At 43.5% G+C, this 17,846-nt stretch overlaps 1 protein-coding gene across 2 annotated transcripts in view; it reads left to right on the top strand.

Annotated features, from left to right (window-relative positions):
• LOC119734697 overlaps nt 1-17,846 on the top strand; it is a 60,887-nt gene that overhangs the window by 19,484 nt on the left and 23,557 nt on the right. For both annotated transcript variants that reach the window (XM_038208245.1, XM_038208237.1), the window contains 2 exons: nt 3,957-4,068; nt 13,444-13,513. In XM_038208245.1, the coding sequence (XP_038064173.1) occupies nt 3,957-4,068; nt 13,444-13,513 (182 nt within the window). The remainder of the gene's footprint in view (nt 1-3,956; nt 4,069-13,443; nt 13,514-17,846) is intronic.

Here is a 17,846-nt window from a genome sequence, read left to right as displayed (position 1 = left end):
ACGCTTCTGGGCAGAGGTTGAAATTGAGATAGGGCCAAAACACGCTGTGGGGGTGATTTTTATCGATTTTCAAATTTTTGCATATTTGTAATCCTGAACATACATTATAAAAGTTTGAAACCCTAATTTGAACTTTACATGTACTATTTTTGATGATTTTGATAAGGTATATCAGTTAAAGAAATAACTGTTCTGTGACGTTCGTGGCCATTTTCTCAGTTTTCTACTTTTCAACACAATGAACTTCAAAATAGCATAACTCTGCCCAGGAATGACCGGTATCAAAAATTAAACCACCTATTAAAAGGAAAAAGAACATATGTTAACAATATGTAAAAATATCATTTTCGACCTTATGCCCAGAAAAGTCTGATTTTGACAGAACAGGTCACATATGAAGCTTGAGCTTGGCTGGCTCCCGATTCACGAATCCTCAGTGTAAAAGTAACATTGGGGAGGCGGGAACTGGACTAAGTCGTAATACAGACTGTAAGCGCGCCATTGTGTGCCAGGTTGAGCAATGGAATCGATTTAACAGGAATGTACTTGATGCGTACTCCCAAGTACTGGGGTCGAGTACCGAGTACCAAGGTGGAGTACCAATTCTTCTTCGGGTACGAAGAATCGAGTACGGACCAAGTCCAAATTTTTTTTTGAGTACTGATAGTCGAGTACGGGCTGAGTACGTGTGTGTGTGTACTCGAGTTGTACTCACCTCTGCAACCAGGCAGTTGCTACTATCTTCTCAATTATTGAGCCGCTGTCTTGTAAAACCTGGTAGCCCGTCGTTGGCTCACATTGGCAGGCCGTCCTAGTTAACAGTTGCTGGGGGGGGGGGGGGCCGGGTGCTGAGGGACACATCGCTGCAGGCAGGCTATTGAGTTAAACAACTCAACCAGCTCCAGGAAGCAGCTCAGTAGGTCCTTGGTTTGTCCATGACGGTAGGAAAAGAATTTCTGCTGGAGCTGTGGTAGGGTGTCCCCTGCTCCAAACACCTTCAGCAGAATTCAAAAAATATCTTTCTGCCCTCCTTCGATGTCTTGCCCTCTGCCAAAGATCTCCTGCCTTGCTCTACCGGCCAGGTGGTTGATGATAAAGGCGGCTGTGGTGTTGCTCCCATCTAGCTGCCTTGCTGTCAGTTGACCCTTGATGTCACTGACCCATTCCAAAACAGATGGGTCGGTCGACTTCTCTGGTTTTCCCCCGAAGCAGTCAAGCCTTCGCCCGGATGCACTTTGTTTGGTTACGGACCGAGTTGGTCACGGTTTTGAGTTGTGGCAGAAGAGCTACTGGTTGGGACCTGTTGCTCTTGCTGGTTCATCTGCAGAGCCAACTTCAACTCCTCCAGTTCTACTCGCAGCTGCCCCACACCATCGGCCTCCATTGCAGCTCTTTAGGTTTTCCTCACCTCACCAGGTTGGGTATGCAGTGTTTAGCACAACATCCTGTCTACGACGCCATATGTGATAACCGAGAAAATGGTAACCAACAACGATGGTGTGCTTAACGGTGATAGCCTGGTAAATCAAGAGCTGTTATCGAGGTGGCCATGGTGATTAGTGCACTGCCTTTGATGGTACAGTACAGCGTGACATACGACGCACACATTCATGGAATAGTTCATTTGATGTATACAGTACTTCTAGACATAACATACATAACAGTACTTCCAACAAATGACTACAAACGGATGACAACTTAAAAAAGAATCAATGCTGGGTTCCTCAGAAACATCCTCATCACCATTTGTGATATTTCAAGTGCATAACTTGAAGGTTTTGTTGGGCTATTCGAGCTAGACAACTATACACGGTTGTGGTGCAATGTAAGCATGCTTTATTTGACCTTACAAGTGACCTAGTCTATGGTGCCTCTTACTACAAAATAGCACACGTGATCTTGCATATATGACAGGCCATTTATACATAGCCCTTGCATATATAGCATCCTCATCTGACCCTTAAGGTAACCACATATGTAAAGCATAGTCTTTGTATTGAGAATCATTCACCACTCAGTATTTGAAGGAGCAACACAGCACACACAATACAGTAGTTTCCAGTTAGAGCCACCTCGATAACAGCTCCTAATTTACAAGGCTATCATCGTTAAGCACACTATCCTTGTTGGTTACCATTTTCTCGGTTGTCAAATATGGCGTAGTAGCCTGGTGGGGTGAGGAGAACCTAAAGAGCTGCAATGGAGGCCGATGGTGTGGGGCAGCTGCGAGTAGAACTGGAGGAGTTGAAGTTGGCTCTGCAGATGAACCAGCAAGAGCAATAGGTCCCGGGACAAATCAGCTTCCGTCGAGGTCGTGGAACAGCGGACGCAGTATTAGGCTACCGCTTGCTGTGCGCCAAGACACAACAATGTAAGCAGAGTGCAGAGCTTCTTGGGCTTGATATGAGTCGCGCCTTCAATACCATCAGAAGAAACCGGTTAATGCAAGTTCTTCATACATTTCTCGATGAGTCGGAATTACGCATCATTCGACTTTTTTTTAGCAGAAACATCACTAGTGCCCCGCCTGCAGAAGGGCACCTGTGAACCCTTTGACACCACCATCGGCACACCTCAGGGAGACAGCCTGTCTTCAGTACTGTTTGTGGTATACCTAGAAGCAGCTCTTCGTGACCTTCATGGACAACTGCAGACGCAAAGCACTGGAGACGGTGGTCTTCCTCTTGATGTAGCATATGCTGATGACATAGACTTTGTTAGCTACTCGCGAGAATTTCTCAACACAGTGGAGCAGACCACACCAGGAAGTCTGCTTCAATTGTTTCTAATCATCAACCCACAAAGACTGAGCACACTACAATGAAGCGTCAGGTAGACTGTGGGGAAAGGAGTGGTGCATGACAAAGAAATTCGGCTCAATGTTGGAAGATGGGGAAGATGTCGCCCATCGTAAGCAGGTAACCAATGTAGCATTCCAAAAGATAAAAACACTATGGCTACGGTGCTACCACGTGAGTGAGGAACTCCGTATGTGCCTCTAATAACAAGTTCGTGCTTCCTGTATTTCACTACAAAATGGGTACCTGTGCCTCACTCAAAAACAGAACAACCAACTGGACTCATTCCACCGAAGCCAATTACGACAGATCATTGGTATGTGATGGCCACATGGCATCTCCAACAAAACACTCTATGGTCGCTGCAAGTGTGGTCCACTCACACTGCAAGTGTGGTCCACTCCAGCATCAGGACCCTTGAAGCAAGCTGGCAACTCTTCAGCCATGTCCTGCGGCTACCTAGAGATGTACCTGCTCAGAAATTCATCGAGGAGTACTTTAGCACAGAAGCAGGCATGGAAGGTTCGCAAGTACGCCCTTGTACCACACTTCCAATTGTCCTCGACAATGACCTTAATACGGTGAGCAAGCGCCTACGCAACACAGCCAACGCAAAGCAGCTACGGCTACCGACCAAGGAGGAGTAGATGGCACTGATGAGGAATATTGTTGAGAAGGAAAAAGCGAAACTGACAATACTTATGACAGCAACACAACAACTGCTTCTCTCAACACACACACTCATTAAACATAATCCTGATCCCCATCATGCCCATCCCCAACCTTACCGTCAGCCTTCCTTCCCACCTTTGACAGTGAGCCATGGCGGCTTCACCAATGTTCTAGTTTTTTTTGGGGGGGGGGGGGCTTGCCTGGGGGGGGGGGCAAGTGCCGCCCCCCTCGTGACACCCATGTTCGTTACATTTCACGCCCCCCCTTGGAAAATCTTGAATCTGCTCCTGCAATCATAGCTGCTAGTGCCCTAGCTATTTGTGTGCACTTTTTGTTGAAACATGTTTAAAGAACCCCAAACCAGCACATTCCACATTTGTTTGAAGTACCATATTATTACATTTTTAAATAACTTTGCCAGAAATGCTCCTTTTTCATAGATCACAAGTTCTTCACATTGTATTGTGATTTTTGTTTTGACTGTAGGTACAAGGTTCTAATCAAGAAATAATGCCGGGAAGTCCAGAGCGACCGAGAGATGTATCAGTGGATTCTGCTACAGGGTCTAGGATGGAAGAAACTCCACCGATCTTTTCAGGTAGGCACATACATTGTATCTGTGTAAATGTAACAATATGACCAAGATTTTTCACTATTGCACCATTGCATTGATGGACATTACTATTGAATCTACCGCAGTCATTCACCTTGTTTTGCAGTATGGAGTTGGGATGATTTAGCCGAGCCACAGTTTCTTGATGTGCAGCTTCATTTCATATTTTGTTTTTGAGCATATTGTTGGAAACCTTTCGTCTGTGAAATGAATTCAACCGTTTGAAATATTTGCTACTATGCCAGCCAGTGAATGTTTCACAATGAAAGAAATATTTATTCATAATCATTTGGGTATTTGCTTTTCCCTAATGCTTTTACTCAATAGTAAATGCTTTTGTTTTTTGCTCAAAAACTTCACAGCATTTGCTGGGGTTTACATTAAACAAAGAGGCCAAATCATCAAGTTGCACGCTCATCAGTACAACACTGATTCTGATCCTTAAGATGACCCAATGGGTTGTAGGGCCTATGCATAAATGCTAGTGTTTGCTTTTACGCAATCTACATGTAGTTGGCTAAGAACGGACATATGCCCGTACTCTGTCAGACATAGGTACATGTACACAGGTCAATGCATGTGTTCAGTACTTTATTTTCACTTACTGATAATACACACAGATCTTTGTTATAATCATGACTGAAGCATTTATCAAAAGTGTACTGGAGAAAAGAGATTTGTTGTATTTGTCAGCACATCTAACACCTTCACCGAGATTATCTGCATTGGATACTTGAAAGAAATGTCCAAAGAGTCTGTAGGAGGCACCTAGAGCTCAATATGCTGTGTTTGAATATCTGAAGTTAGAGGTTCAAATTCCAGTCAGAGAAAAGGGAGGAAAAAAGAACGTTGAGAAAGATAGCAAGGTACAATTGCAAGAGCATTTACCCACTGGCATTTTCACTTCAGTTGGCAAGACTGCCATGTCCAGATCCTGCCATTATGCCAACATGGATAGTTGCCAGCGATCTGGTAGTCAAAAATCTAAATCTTCCTTGGCCAGCTGTCCTTGTTCATATGCTGGAGGTGACCAAACCAATCAAGGCGTCCTGATGAAACAGCTCATCAACAGCTGACAGACCAAGTTGGCACATTAGCTCAGCCATAGGTTTTGTGTCCGAGAGCTTTGCTGAACAAAGCAGTCTGATTATGGCATTATTGTTGCGGGTAAGGTGTTAGATGTCACTAGCAACTACTGACCAGGTTTCACTTGCCTACAGGAGAAAAGAATGCAATCAGACGTTCTAGGCATACCCCCTGACATGTAGGGAGATTCCCTTGTTGGTCAGAACAACTAACACAAAGCGTACAACACTTATTCAAAACCTGGCCCTTCAAGCACCAATCTGCCTGGGCACGGCTCAAATCAGTTGTGTATTTACCTGATACTGCCATACATACAGAGACTCATGACACAGAAACAGAACTTAGTCACCTCATTTTCAAAGGTGAGTTGAGCACTGCAGATAAAGAGATTTGGGGGATATTCAGCAGCAATATAAAGCAAAAGACTAAGTTGCTTCATTGACTGATGACATTCTCATGACCAAGTTGTCAGATGAAAAACTGATAAACAAAAGCTATATTGCAGGCCAAAAAAGAGGAAAAAGTTAAAACAGGTTTATGGGCACTACTGAAACCAGAAACACGTACCCGTAGTCTCAAGTTCATTCAAGTTCAAAAGTGGTCATTTCAGCATTCGTACCTTTACTTCAGTTAACCAACAAATTGTCTTCGTCTTGATCTCGTCTTCCAAATCTTCCTTGGACTCTGCCATGTTGTTGCAATGGAGAGGGGCTCTTGAGAGTGTGTCGGCCACAAATAGGTTCTTACCTTTACTTCAGTTAACCAACAAATTGTCTTACCAAGGACGAAGTGCAATTGGCAATCAACACAATGATTTTTTTATGGATAATGCCAACATGGGACTTATGAGCGTGGAGAAATGCTATCAAGTATATTTTTTGCACCAAAGAAAGACTGCTCATATAGAACAATAAGCATTTGACATACCATATTAAGGTGGAAACTTTGCAGTCAGTTACAATTGTTTGTTGAATCATATAAGGAGTTTTGCAAAAATATGAAAGAGCTACAATACAGGGTGTCTCCCAAAAAGGCAACCCACAAACAAAAGGAATAATATGAGAAAACTATGACAACATGTTAATGACCATTATTATGGTTTTGTCATTGCATCTTGTATAACTGGGTTCTTCTGTTTTGAAAATGGTATGTAGACATTTACTTTTCAACCAGGTTAGTTAAAAGATTGGTGGAAATGGCCTCTGATGATAATACATGAACTTTAGCATGTTGTTGAAATATACCTTTATCGTGATTGTTGAAATATACCTTTATCGTGATTTTTGGATACAGGGCAATGTCATGTGGTGGGCTGCTAGATAATAATAATACTCATGTTCTTGCAACTTATTAAAGCTCAATAGATCTAGAATGTCCGTGTCTCGTTCGGATTGGAGCTGGGAATTTTGTACCTGGGTCCATCAGAGCCGATTCCAGCACTCGACCGGTTCCACTCTACAAGTAGTTGTGCAACAGTTGTTGTCGCAGGCTCAGAGGTATCACAGTGAGGTCACCCATATGTGAGAATACCACCTACTAGGCTGATCTTGTCCAGGTCATCCTAGAACCGTATAAACTGTGGGTCAACATCTTTCTGGTACTCTGGCCATTTATCTTTGTCGAAAGAGATGACTCCACCCAGGGTACGGTCATTTCAACCAGCTTCACATCAGATGCGGGCCACTAGGATGTGATCAGGTGGGCTTCGATCTCCTCTTCCAAATCTTCCTTGGACTCTGCCGTGTTGTTGCGATGGAGAGGGGCTCTTGAGAGTGTGTCGGCCACAAATAGGTTCTTACCTGGGGTGTACTGCACTCGGCGTAGGTCATAGCTGGTTTCTGCGGCTATTTCAACCAGCTTCACATCAGATGCGGGCCACTGGGATGTGATCAGGTGTACATGGGCTGTCTTCCAAATATTCCTTGGACTCTGCCGTGTTGTTGCGATGGAGAGGAGCTCTCGACAGATCAGTATTGTAGGACTCGAGTCCAGGACTCGGACTCCAGTCGGACTTGAGTCACATTTTTCGTGACTCGGACTCGACTCGAGTCACATTGGAATATGACTTGGACTCGAATTCGACCATGATGACCCGTGACTCGAGTCACATATTTCATCAAAAGAAAAAACATAAAGTAGGGATGGGAAAGAATCATTGAGGAATAATGTTTGGATGATAAAACATGGAGGGAAGGGATGGAAGAGGTTTTTTTAGGGATGGGAATTAAAAGGAAAACACATTTTTTTTTTTTTTTTTTTAAATTTAGGCCCTCCTCAAGAGAACATGAAGCTAGTAGAAAAACCACAGCTAAAGTTAATAAATTATGAGCAGGGGGCATGTTAAAAGAGCAAATTATGGACAGTTAATTTAAAAGATTGGCTAGATGGAGCTAACACAGCAGAAGCGGGTAGTGAGTTCCAAAGCCTTGCATAGGATGCTGTAAATGACCTCAGATGTTGTGAGGTACGTGATTTTGGAATGACGACTGTATATTGATGGGATGCAGATGACTGCCTGGTAGAACAGCGTGCTGTGAGTGGAGGTAGTTTGAGTCTGTCAAGAGGATGAGGCAGAGGAGAGCACTGCATTTTCCTGAAGACTGTTAGACCAGCAACTTGCCTACGATGACTTAGAGGCTGAATACCTAGTTCTGCATGAAGAGTTGGTGGAATGGAAGCTATGGCTTTCTTTTGAAGTCTGTCAAGGATCCCCAGTTTTGATTTAGCTGCCGTACCCCAGATTGGACTGCAATATTCCAATTTAGGTCTAATGAAGGATTTGTAGATGGTAGCAGTAGTTTTGCTGTCCAGGTTATTCCATTTTGCTTTCCGCATCATCCCTAGTTTTCTACTAGAGGCTAGGGCCAGGTTGCTAATATGTTGAGTTCAGGAGAGTTTAGCATTCAATGTCACTCCCAAAATTTTGATTGAGTCCACGTTGTGTAGTGGCTGCCCAAGAAAATTTAGTTGAGGATGCTGTGGGTCTGTAGATCTTGATCGTGAAATGATGATCGACTGGGTTTTAGATGCATTGAACTTAAGTTTCCAGTTCTCTGCCCATGGTGCTAGCTTGTTCAGATCTCGTTGAAGTGATGCTGCACATTGTGTTCTCTGCCCTGGAGATGTGATTGTGGAGAATAGTGTGCAGTCATCTGCATAGCTAAACATGGTGTTTTCAAGGTTTTCAGTGATGTCAATGGTGAAGATGAGGAAAAGAGTAGGACCCAGCACACTGCCCTGGGGTACTCCAGACGTAATGGGTGATTTGCGTGAAGTTTGACCTCCAACTGTTACCTGCTGAAATCTGTTGCTTAGGTATGACTTGAACCAGCAGAGCAGGTTGCCAGTGATGCCACAGTTCTTTAATTTAGCAAGAAGTCCTGTGTGCCACACCCGATCAAATGCTGCAGGCAAATCAAGTGCGATGAGGCGAGACTCATACCCTTTATCGAGGTTATTCAGAATTTGTTGCGTGATAAGAAGAAGAGCGTCATTTGTAGATCTTTTGGGGAGAAAGCCAAACTGCAGATTGGGTCATAGGTTGTTTGCACAACAGTGTGTGAGAAGAGCATGATTTAAGACTCTTTCCATGACTTTGGAGACAACTGGAAGGAGTGCTATCGGCCTATAGTTTTTAGGGTCACTTGATGAGCCAGCTTTGGGAACAGACGTTACATTTGCAAACTACCAGGCTGATGGAACAGTGCCACTGTCAAGAGATTTGCAAAACAAACGAGTCAGGGAAACAGCTAGTTCGGGAGCTGCAAACTTGAGCACAATTGGAGGGATGTTGTCCAGACCGCTAGCCTTATTTGTGTCAAGGTTACAGAGTTCCTTTAGTATGACCTTAGTTGAGAAAGTGATGTTGTTGAGTTCAACGTTTGTTGAAGAGTGCAAGCTAGGAGTCGTTTCATTTACTGGGTTGAGCTGTTTACCTATACAAGTTTAATTAAGCAATTCAGCTTAAGCTTTATCATCAGTTATTGGCCGATTGTTCACAAAGAGAGTCGGTACACTGGATGAATGATTTAAGTTAAGTGATGATTTCAGCGTGCTCCACCACTGCTTGGAAGATTTATTCCCATCATCAAGCGAGGCTCTCAGTTTCTCGCTAGACCTCTTTTGAGCCCGTCTGTATGTGTACTGGCAGTGGTTTCTTGCGTGTTTGTACTCATTCCAGGTGTTTCTATCGTGGGATTTGTGCCATTTATTCCAAAGATTAACCTTCTCATTTAAGGCATCCTTACAGCTCTTATCAAACCAAGTACGTGTGTCGGCTCTAGTTGAAATGATACGTTTTGGTATGCAGAGGTCCATAGCTTCTTTGATTTCATTTTCAAAGTGTGACCAGCATTCATCAATACTGACTAGGTGCAGGTAATTGGACCATTCAGCAGTGGACATTTGCTCACGGAAGAGATCCCAGTCAGCATGCTTGTACATCCAGATGTTTTTTTTGATCGGCTTTTGTCTATAGACAGCAAGATTGTTGAATGTTACATACAAAGAGGAGTGGTCAGAATTGCCAATAGGGCAATCAATCCTGGTGATGATATTCTCAGGTAAGGGGAGGGCTGTAGCCCCCCAAAATTGTGTCTAGCCCCCCCAAAATAAATTCCTTAAAAAAAAAATTGCCTTAGCAAAAAGAAGGATTGCATGTGATGTACATGTGAACGGTCTCCCCCTAAAGAAGAAATAGCCGTGACAAGGGTGCATTAGTTAATATAGTGCAAGGGCGGATCCAGGAGGGGGGGGGGGGGCAAAGGGGGCCATGGCCCCCCCCCCAAAAAAAACGAAACCAATTATCTTTTTTTTTATGTGACATCGCAATTAAGGCAGGCAATGAGTACACCACCATCTTTTCCTCAAAAAACAATTGGTTAAAGTGGTCAGAAATTGCCTCAGATCGCACCACAGAGCATCTAGAATCCAAAAATTGTTCGGGGCCCTTCAGCGGGCCCCGAACCCCACGCCGTAATTTTTTGGACCCACTTTTTGGGGGGACCAAATTTTTTTTGGGCCCCCACAAAAAAATTGTGTTCTGGATCCGCCCTTGCTATAGTGTGAATGATTTTAGGATTTTATTGGTGCTCCCCATTGAAAATATGGCATGAGCCCCCCCCCCCCCCCCCCCCACCACCACCACCACCTATTGATTTTCGGAGGCCTAAGTGTCTGGAAAAAATAACCGGTCAACATTTCAGCACGCTTCCCTGAAAAAAAATTCTGGATTCACCGTGCTAGCCCCCCAAAAATATTGGCTCTAGAACCGCGCCTGGTTGCTGCACCATCTTTGCCCGTAACCCTGGGAAGGGACCCATGTCAGGTGCTACCAACCGGGCCAGTTGGACCTGAGGCTCACGTTAAAGGGGCAGGGACGACCACACCCTGAGGTAGAATCTTTAATAAATACTACCCCGCTACCACACAAGTCCTTCTGGTTGACATTTTGGGTCTAAACAGCATGTACACGCACAAGATAAACTGTATACACTGGGATTTACTTTAAAGGCAGAATGGATGATTGAAAAATAATTTTTAAAAATTGATTAGTTTGGTGAACAACTATAAAGAACAAGTAACCCGTGACTCAGACGCGAGGCTTGTGACTCGAGACTCGGACTCGAGGCTTGTGACTCAAGACTCGGACTCGAGGCTTGTGACTCAAGACTCGAGCTCAGACTCGACGTTGGTGACTCGATTACAACACTGCCAAGGGTGTACTCTGCATCGCAGTTGTACTTCATCAGTCTCATCAGTAGTTGGTAACGCAGGGGGCATCACACAAGTCCTTCTGGTTGATGTGTTGAGCATCACTCGTAGACCCTGGAGATAGTTGTAGAAATGCTCGCATGACCAGACAGCAGCCAGTAGCTCCTTTTTGATCCATGCCTAACATTGTTTTGCATGTGTCAGGCTTCGAGAGCAATATGCTACTGGCCTCCATGCAGGACTCGTTTTCCTAAGGATGTGACCACCAATGTCGTAACTGTATGCTGGCGTCGGGCACTGACCATTGTGGGTCGTAGTATGCAAGCGTTTTGGGCTGTTGTAAGTAGAGTCTTGAGTTGTTGCCACGCAGTGCTTTGTGCTGGGCCCCAAGTCCACTCTGTGTCATCTTTCATCAGGTCATTTAGCGATGCGGCTACAGAGTCTGAATGGGGTATGAAGCGAGAAAGCCAGTTGACCATACCTATCAGACGTTTACATTCCTCCTTCGTTGTAGGTGGCAACATTTGCAGGATCGTGTCTACTTTGGCAGGGTCAGGATGAATTCCTTCCTTACCAAGATCGATGGCCGAGGAAATTCACCTGTACTTGTGCAATTTTGCAAGTGTCCTTGTTTACCCTCAACCCAGCTCCTTGGAGTATTTTGAGAACATGATGGACATGTGACATGGCCAAGTTTTGTAGTGCAACTGCATAGCGACGGAGTCATCGGTGTGTTGATCGCGTTTGTAAAATTTGAACTGCTCTGCTACAACTAGACGCTTCGGGCCATAGTGAGACACCAGCATATCACATAGTTCTTTGTAGCTCTTCTGTGACACTGGAGTTGGTTTAGCTAGGATTTTTACAGTCTTGTAGACAGTGGAACCAATATCAAAACTGCCGGTTGTTTCGCCGCAGGGATGTCATGATGCTTGATGATGATGTCAGGATGATGGGAGGTCTAGATGCTCGGTATAGTTGCGAATGTCTTCAATATGGTCACATGTGTCCAGACGGCTGACGAGCAGAGTGGCGGAAACCGCCCTCAACGATCGGGACTGGGCCATCGATCGCGGTGTCTGTCATGTTGGTGGATTCCTGTGTGTGAAACTCATGTCTTCGGACATTAGTTGTATCGTTAATGTCACTTTTTGATGTAAAAAGTGGAATGCAAATTAATGGCTATTCTATTCTGAGTCGACCACTGCTGCCACCATTTTATAATACTGGGTTTAGGTTGATGAGAATTGATAAAGAATTGTACAGACTCATCACTTGGGGTTCGCCATGCGGGCCGCCATGTTGCACATGATTTATTCATAGATGCATGTACATGCAGAATGTGCAGTTCATGACACAATACGCAGTGTGCAAGGCATTGTTATAACAGTATACATGCATTAAAATACAGCGCAAACAGCGACCTCATGCGGCCACTATTTTATGGAAATCATTTGGTCAATGAGACATGACCTACCTGGAATGTGGATTGATGTTTCGGGGAATTCAAGCTATCCACCTGTTCATAAGAAGTGTTAATCTGCTGTAAATTTGTGAGAGTTGCTCGTTCATCGCACACACTATTTATGCCGCCATGTTTGTTGGTATTAAATGCCTCGTTTTGATTTCCAAGATGGCATACCCTGAGAAAGGTCTATTTGATACCACACATGGGGTCATGGTGCTTGTAAATTTGAAGATTAGTAAATTTTGTTATTTTTCAGCCATGTCCACATTCTGATGGTATTGCTCATTAAACACTTGCAGGGAAGATCTTTTTGTAAATACGACGTGAAAAGTATTAGTAGAAGCATCATTTTCAATTTATAGGCTGCCCAAGATAGTATGCAATACATGCAAGCTCCATCTTAATCTTGTTCCCCTCCAACCCTGTACCTCCTCTCCTACCCTATACTTTCTCAGTTAAAGGCTCACCCGAGGAAGGGGATCCTCCAGGCTGAAAGCAGAGCACTAACTAACCAAAACATGGAATATTCAAGACAAATAAGTTCCCATTTTGGAAACTTTGTTTATGAGCCACCCATGTCTCTCCTTCAGGTGGCAGGCATTGTGGGTGCACCTTCCCTACATTTGGCCACTCATGTTCTCCAAGCAGAGTTTCCTTGAGATGTAGCAAATGTCATGAAACAGTACCGGTACAGCAGCTGCACAATCTGTTTTCAACCATTTTTTTGTATCAATGTTGATAAGTTGAAGAGGCAGGCTCTCAGTAAGTTAGTCCAAGTTTCAATTTGTTTGTTGTTATACTCGCTGATATGGTATCCCTGTGTGGTATATCCTATCAAGGAGTTTGCACCGTATGTTACAGATGTACCATACATTGTTGGGGAAGTTACAGTCTCTGTGAATTGTGTCCACTTCAAATGTTGTCTGCTTCAAACTACTATTAGGGAACCTTCAATGTGTGACACAGAACAGAGTTCTTAAAAGAACTTGAAAGTGAGGAAATACTCCTGTGTGCCTGTTTTTGGAACACAAATTGAGTACAAGTGATACTTGTTTCATTGTCAACGGTTTTAATTTAAACTCTTTTTTTTCCAGATTTGAGCCAATTGTCTGAATCAAGAGACAGTACACAACCAAGCTTTCAAATAGAACACACCACAGGAAGGTAAAACAAGTTTTTAATCTGCTTAATATTTGATCAAACCTCTTGTTCTTTACAACAAAATATGTGCAAATGCAAAGAACCAACATTGTCTTTTTGTTTAGTTTGGTATGGCAAGGTAACTGTCCTCCAGTGATGTACACGTACTGTGTATAGTACTGGTAGTATGATTGGGTCCAGGTCAAATGAAATGTTACAATTTCATTCAGCAAAGTTCACAAGTGACAAGGAGAAGATTGACTTTATCCCTGAACAAAGTTACCTTACTGCAATGCTTAACCAGCCTCACCTTACACTAGCATGTGGAAAAGATGTGGGCCTAATCTACAGTATTGTAATGTTCACCGAGCGGTCTGGGGTCAACAAGATAGTTGGGTTCTTTAAGGATTATGAACTAGATCCCGGTTACACCCTGTTATTTGCAGTACCAACGCAGTTTTCACAGCTTTCCCACAAAACGTGTCTGCCCCAAAAGCATTCCTCGGCTTCCCGCCAAAATGTAACATAACCACAAACATTGCGGGCGCTGCGCTAGCTCCAGTGCGACGCTCAATTCCATTACATTATCCCTGCTTTAACAGGGATGTGTCCTCGCATCTGCTTTTCTTTTCAAAATTTTGAACTTAACAAGTTTCTTTTCTTAACCAGAAATTCAAACGGTTACAAAAATCTTAAGCAAAACTTCTGAACATTTATATGAACATGATAACTTTTCTCATAACAAAACAACAGTTATAAAAAGTTTCAAATGTGATCTCTCCAGTCCGTGACGCATCGGTGTTCTTTAGTTTTGGGCACTGTCGTTTTATGTGGCCATACTTCTGACATTCATAACACTTGGGTCCGTATGTATTTTTCTGATTGGAACCCATTGAGCCAGTCCCACATGTCTGGATCTGTTTCTTCATTACCTCCAACTGTTCAGCTATTTTCTTAAGCCGATTTTGTATTTCGGGTCTTCCTTGTTTTGTCTCTGTTGCCAAGTCCTCAATTGTATGCGTGACTTGAACGTTGCGTACCTGTTTCAGATTAGCCAGCCTGCTTTCCTTTTCCACCCCTAGCAATGCCTCTAGTTCAACTGAAGCGGCCACGGCTTCGTCCAATGTTGATGTTTGCATTTGAATAACCCTTGTTCTTAATTCACTGTCATTTCTATGAAATGGTCTTTTCCCAAGCGATCCCGGCTATCGGTTGGTAGATCAACGTACACCTTGTCAACTAGCCTCCTTATATCTTCGGCCATTTCCACCAGGCTTTCCAATGACTTTTGTGCTGGTTTCTTAACTGCACTCTATGCAGCTCCTTCCTTCCGGTTGGATCAGTCAGTTGCCGTGTCACGCGTAGCTCCTCTATTTTCTCATCCACACAACTGATAGCAACGCGAGGCCAGCGAACGATGGCCGTAAAAAGGGCTTCAGAAAATTCGCAATTTTCATGGCAAACCGTAACCGATCCAAACAAACAAAGTTGTTTTAGGTACGGTAGTTAAAGACCTACTTCAATCTATCAAGGTTTTTTTCTCAAAAAAAGAAAGAAAGAATTTCAATGCATTTTGACGATATTATTTCACGGACAAATCGACTAAAAATTCGGTCATGAAATTTCCGGGTTTTTTCGAGGATTACAAAAGTCTCCCAAATGTTCAGGTAATCAAATGAAAGAGTGAACCTTCATCTACAAAAAATCTTGTGAACGTGATCTCGTTAATATTTTAAGAATTCGATGTACACCTAATGTTCCCAACAACTTCCATTTTTCACAACGTGAAAAGATTGTCGCTATTGTAAAGCATAGAGCGAGGAACCCAAACATGGTGTGACCTTGTGACCCATAAGCCTACTGATTGGTCGAGCTCGAGTATGGGCATGCTTAATACTCATAAGTCATTCATTGCGCGTCGCACGTGCTATTCACAATGTTTTCAGGCCAACATACATTTTGTTAGTTGGCGTACTGACATTCGTTTACACGCATACATGTGATTGCAAATCATGAAATCTTGCAAATGTCTTCATTTTTCAACCGGCGATTTGGACCAAACATTAGAAGTCTCCTACACGTTTTTTACATGAAAATGAAGTGTATACTTTCCTCTATCTACTAAGCCTTGCCATTTGTTTCGGCCTTTTTTAAGAATCGAATGTACACCTAAAAACTATAGGCCCTTGATTTTGTTGATAAAAAATATGATTTTGTTTGACAGGCCATAACAACACTTTATATTTGTCAAAAGCAGTTATTTTTGTTATCAAAATAAAGCACACGATTTCAACTATTCACTTATTTTATAGCCATCTTGGCCAAACAGTGCATGTATCTAAGCACTTTTTTGTGTTTTTCTGTAGTCTCGAATAAATCTCGTAAAATCTCACGTACGCTTTTGGGCCATGCATGCTTGACCTCAGGACGAGAAACTGAGGTCAAACAGGGCTGTGTGTGTGACACTGCTACTGACTGGATCAAACCGTACCTCCAACGCCTGGACTAATTTATTGTAGTTCTTCTTCTTCTCTGTAGATGCTTCTTTTGGCAGGCTTCCCAGAACTTGTTGTGCTGTGTCCGTCAGCAGAACTGCTAGGCACTGCAATTTCCCGCTGTTGTCCCAGCCATTAATTCTGGCACACATCTAAAAGTGCATGATGTACGAAGTCTACTGGTTTATTCCATCATATCTGTCCGGTTTAATCACAGGTCTCTCCTTCGTGTCCTCAGTTGGTCAGTTTGGTGACCATCAGCACCCGTGGACTCCTTTGAGTTTTCTGCTGTCAGTGCCGTTTCTGGCTCGCACGCTACGGTTGTAGATATATTCTGGTGTTGAATGCTGTGCGCCAACCTTGGTGCAACAGGGGATAAGGTGAATGTTTCCCCTAACTCATATGAGCCATTTAATTTCCGGTAGTTTCTGGTGGTTGAACTGGGGTGCCGACAACAGCCTGTCTAGGAGCATGTACAGCCGTAGCAACAACATGCCTGCTTGACACATCATTAGAATCTCCAGGCGGTAATGTAATTCTTGGCGAGGCTGGTTCATTTCCCATTTGCGGTACAATCACTGGGATGGCCAGTTGTTCTCCAACCGGTACTGCAACTGCTGGAGTGGCCCGTTGTGCTCTAACCAGTACTGCAACCAACAGTGTGGCCGGTTGTTCTCCAACCGGTACTGCAACCACCGGTGCGCCCGGTTGTTCTCTCACCGGTACCGCAACCACCGGAGCAGCTGGTTTTATCCACTCGGTACTGCACCCATTGGAGCGGCCGGTTGGTCTCCAAGTGGCACTGCCTTTCCGGTTGCAGTAGGATGTTTAATAAATGCCGGTGTTATTTCACGTCCGAATGGCTGTTTTCTCTGGTTGCCGGCTTGGTCCGGACTTTCTCTGGTTGCCGGCTTGGTCCGGACTTTCGCTGCTGTTTCTCTCGGAGAAAAAGGTTGTTGGGCTCCCCTGGCCACAGAAGCAATTCCTCCATGCCTTGCACTCACTAAGCAGCTTCGGACAAAGTAGCTGCTGAGATTTCTTGACAGACCTTCAATTTCCCTGCTCTCAAGTCTCAAGTATTCTTCCTCTAATTTCTGTTTCAGTTCAACAGTTGACAACTGGCAGCAACTGGGATCGCTTTCAGCCATGGCTATACTTTGGTCATGTTATGTTTAAGGTGTATAAATGGGTTATAAATCCAGTACTGAGAGAGAGCAATTCAGATTCGAGGTAACACTTTATTTGTACAATTCCAACATGGCACAGCCCACACTTTTCGACTGCACAGGGTACTGTGCAAATAGACTGTGAATGCAACATTCTCCCCTCTCAAAAAAATACGGAAACTGTATGAGTATGTTTAAGATTATAAGGATTTTGTGAAAATTATACTCTTGCTTTTGCAAATTTTAAGTTACTGCGCTACTTCAAAGTTGAAAACCATGTATTTGCGTCTGCATTTTTTCTTGAATTTTGTTTTTGAAAAGGATTATATTGACTTAGTTTGTAAACTGTTCCAATGATGTGTTGGGGCAATTTTGCTCCGAGGACTAATGTGAGTGCGGAGTGCGAATGTCTTACGGTGTGGGATCCGGGGCCCGCTTAAGGGCCTCGGGAAATGTTGGATTCTAGAGGGGATTCGTGGCCCCTTTCCCCTAGTTCTGCGTTATTTTGAGCAAAATGTTTCAAAATTATGAGGATTTTTTTCACTGGTTTAAAATATACTCTTGCTTTAACTAATGTTAAGTTTCTTCTGTACTTCAGTTGATAACCATGTATTTTCGTCTGCATATTTTCTTGCATTTTATTTTTGAAAAGGAATGGTATTGACTTAGTTTGTGAACTATTGCAAAGATGCGTTG

This window comes from Patiria miniata, unplaced genomic scaffold (assembly GCF_015706575.1).
Source record: "Patiria miniata isolate m_02_andy unplaced genomic scaffold, ASM1570657v1 HiC_scaffold_10, whole genome shotgun sequence".
Classification (NCBI taxonomy): domain Eukaryota; kingdom Metazoa; phylum Echinodermata; class Asteroidea; order Valvatida; family Asterinidae; genus Patiria; species Patiria miniata.
The sequence above is the reverse complement of the archived record's forward strand: the minus strand, read 5'-3'. Positions and strand labels throughout refer to the sequence as shown.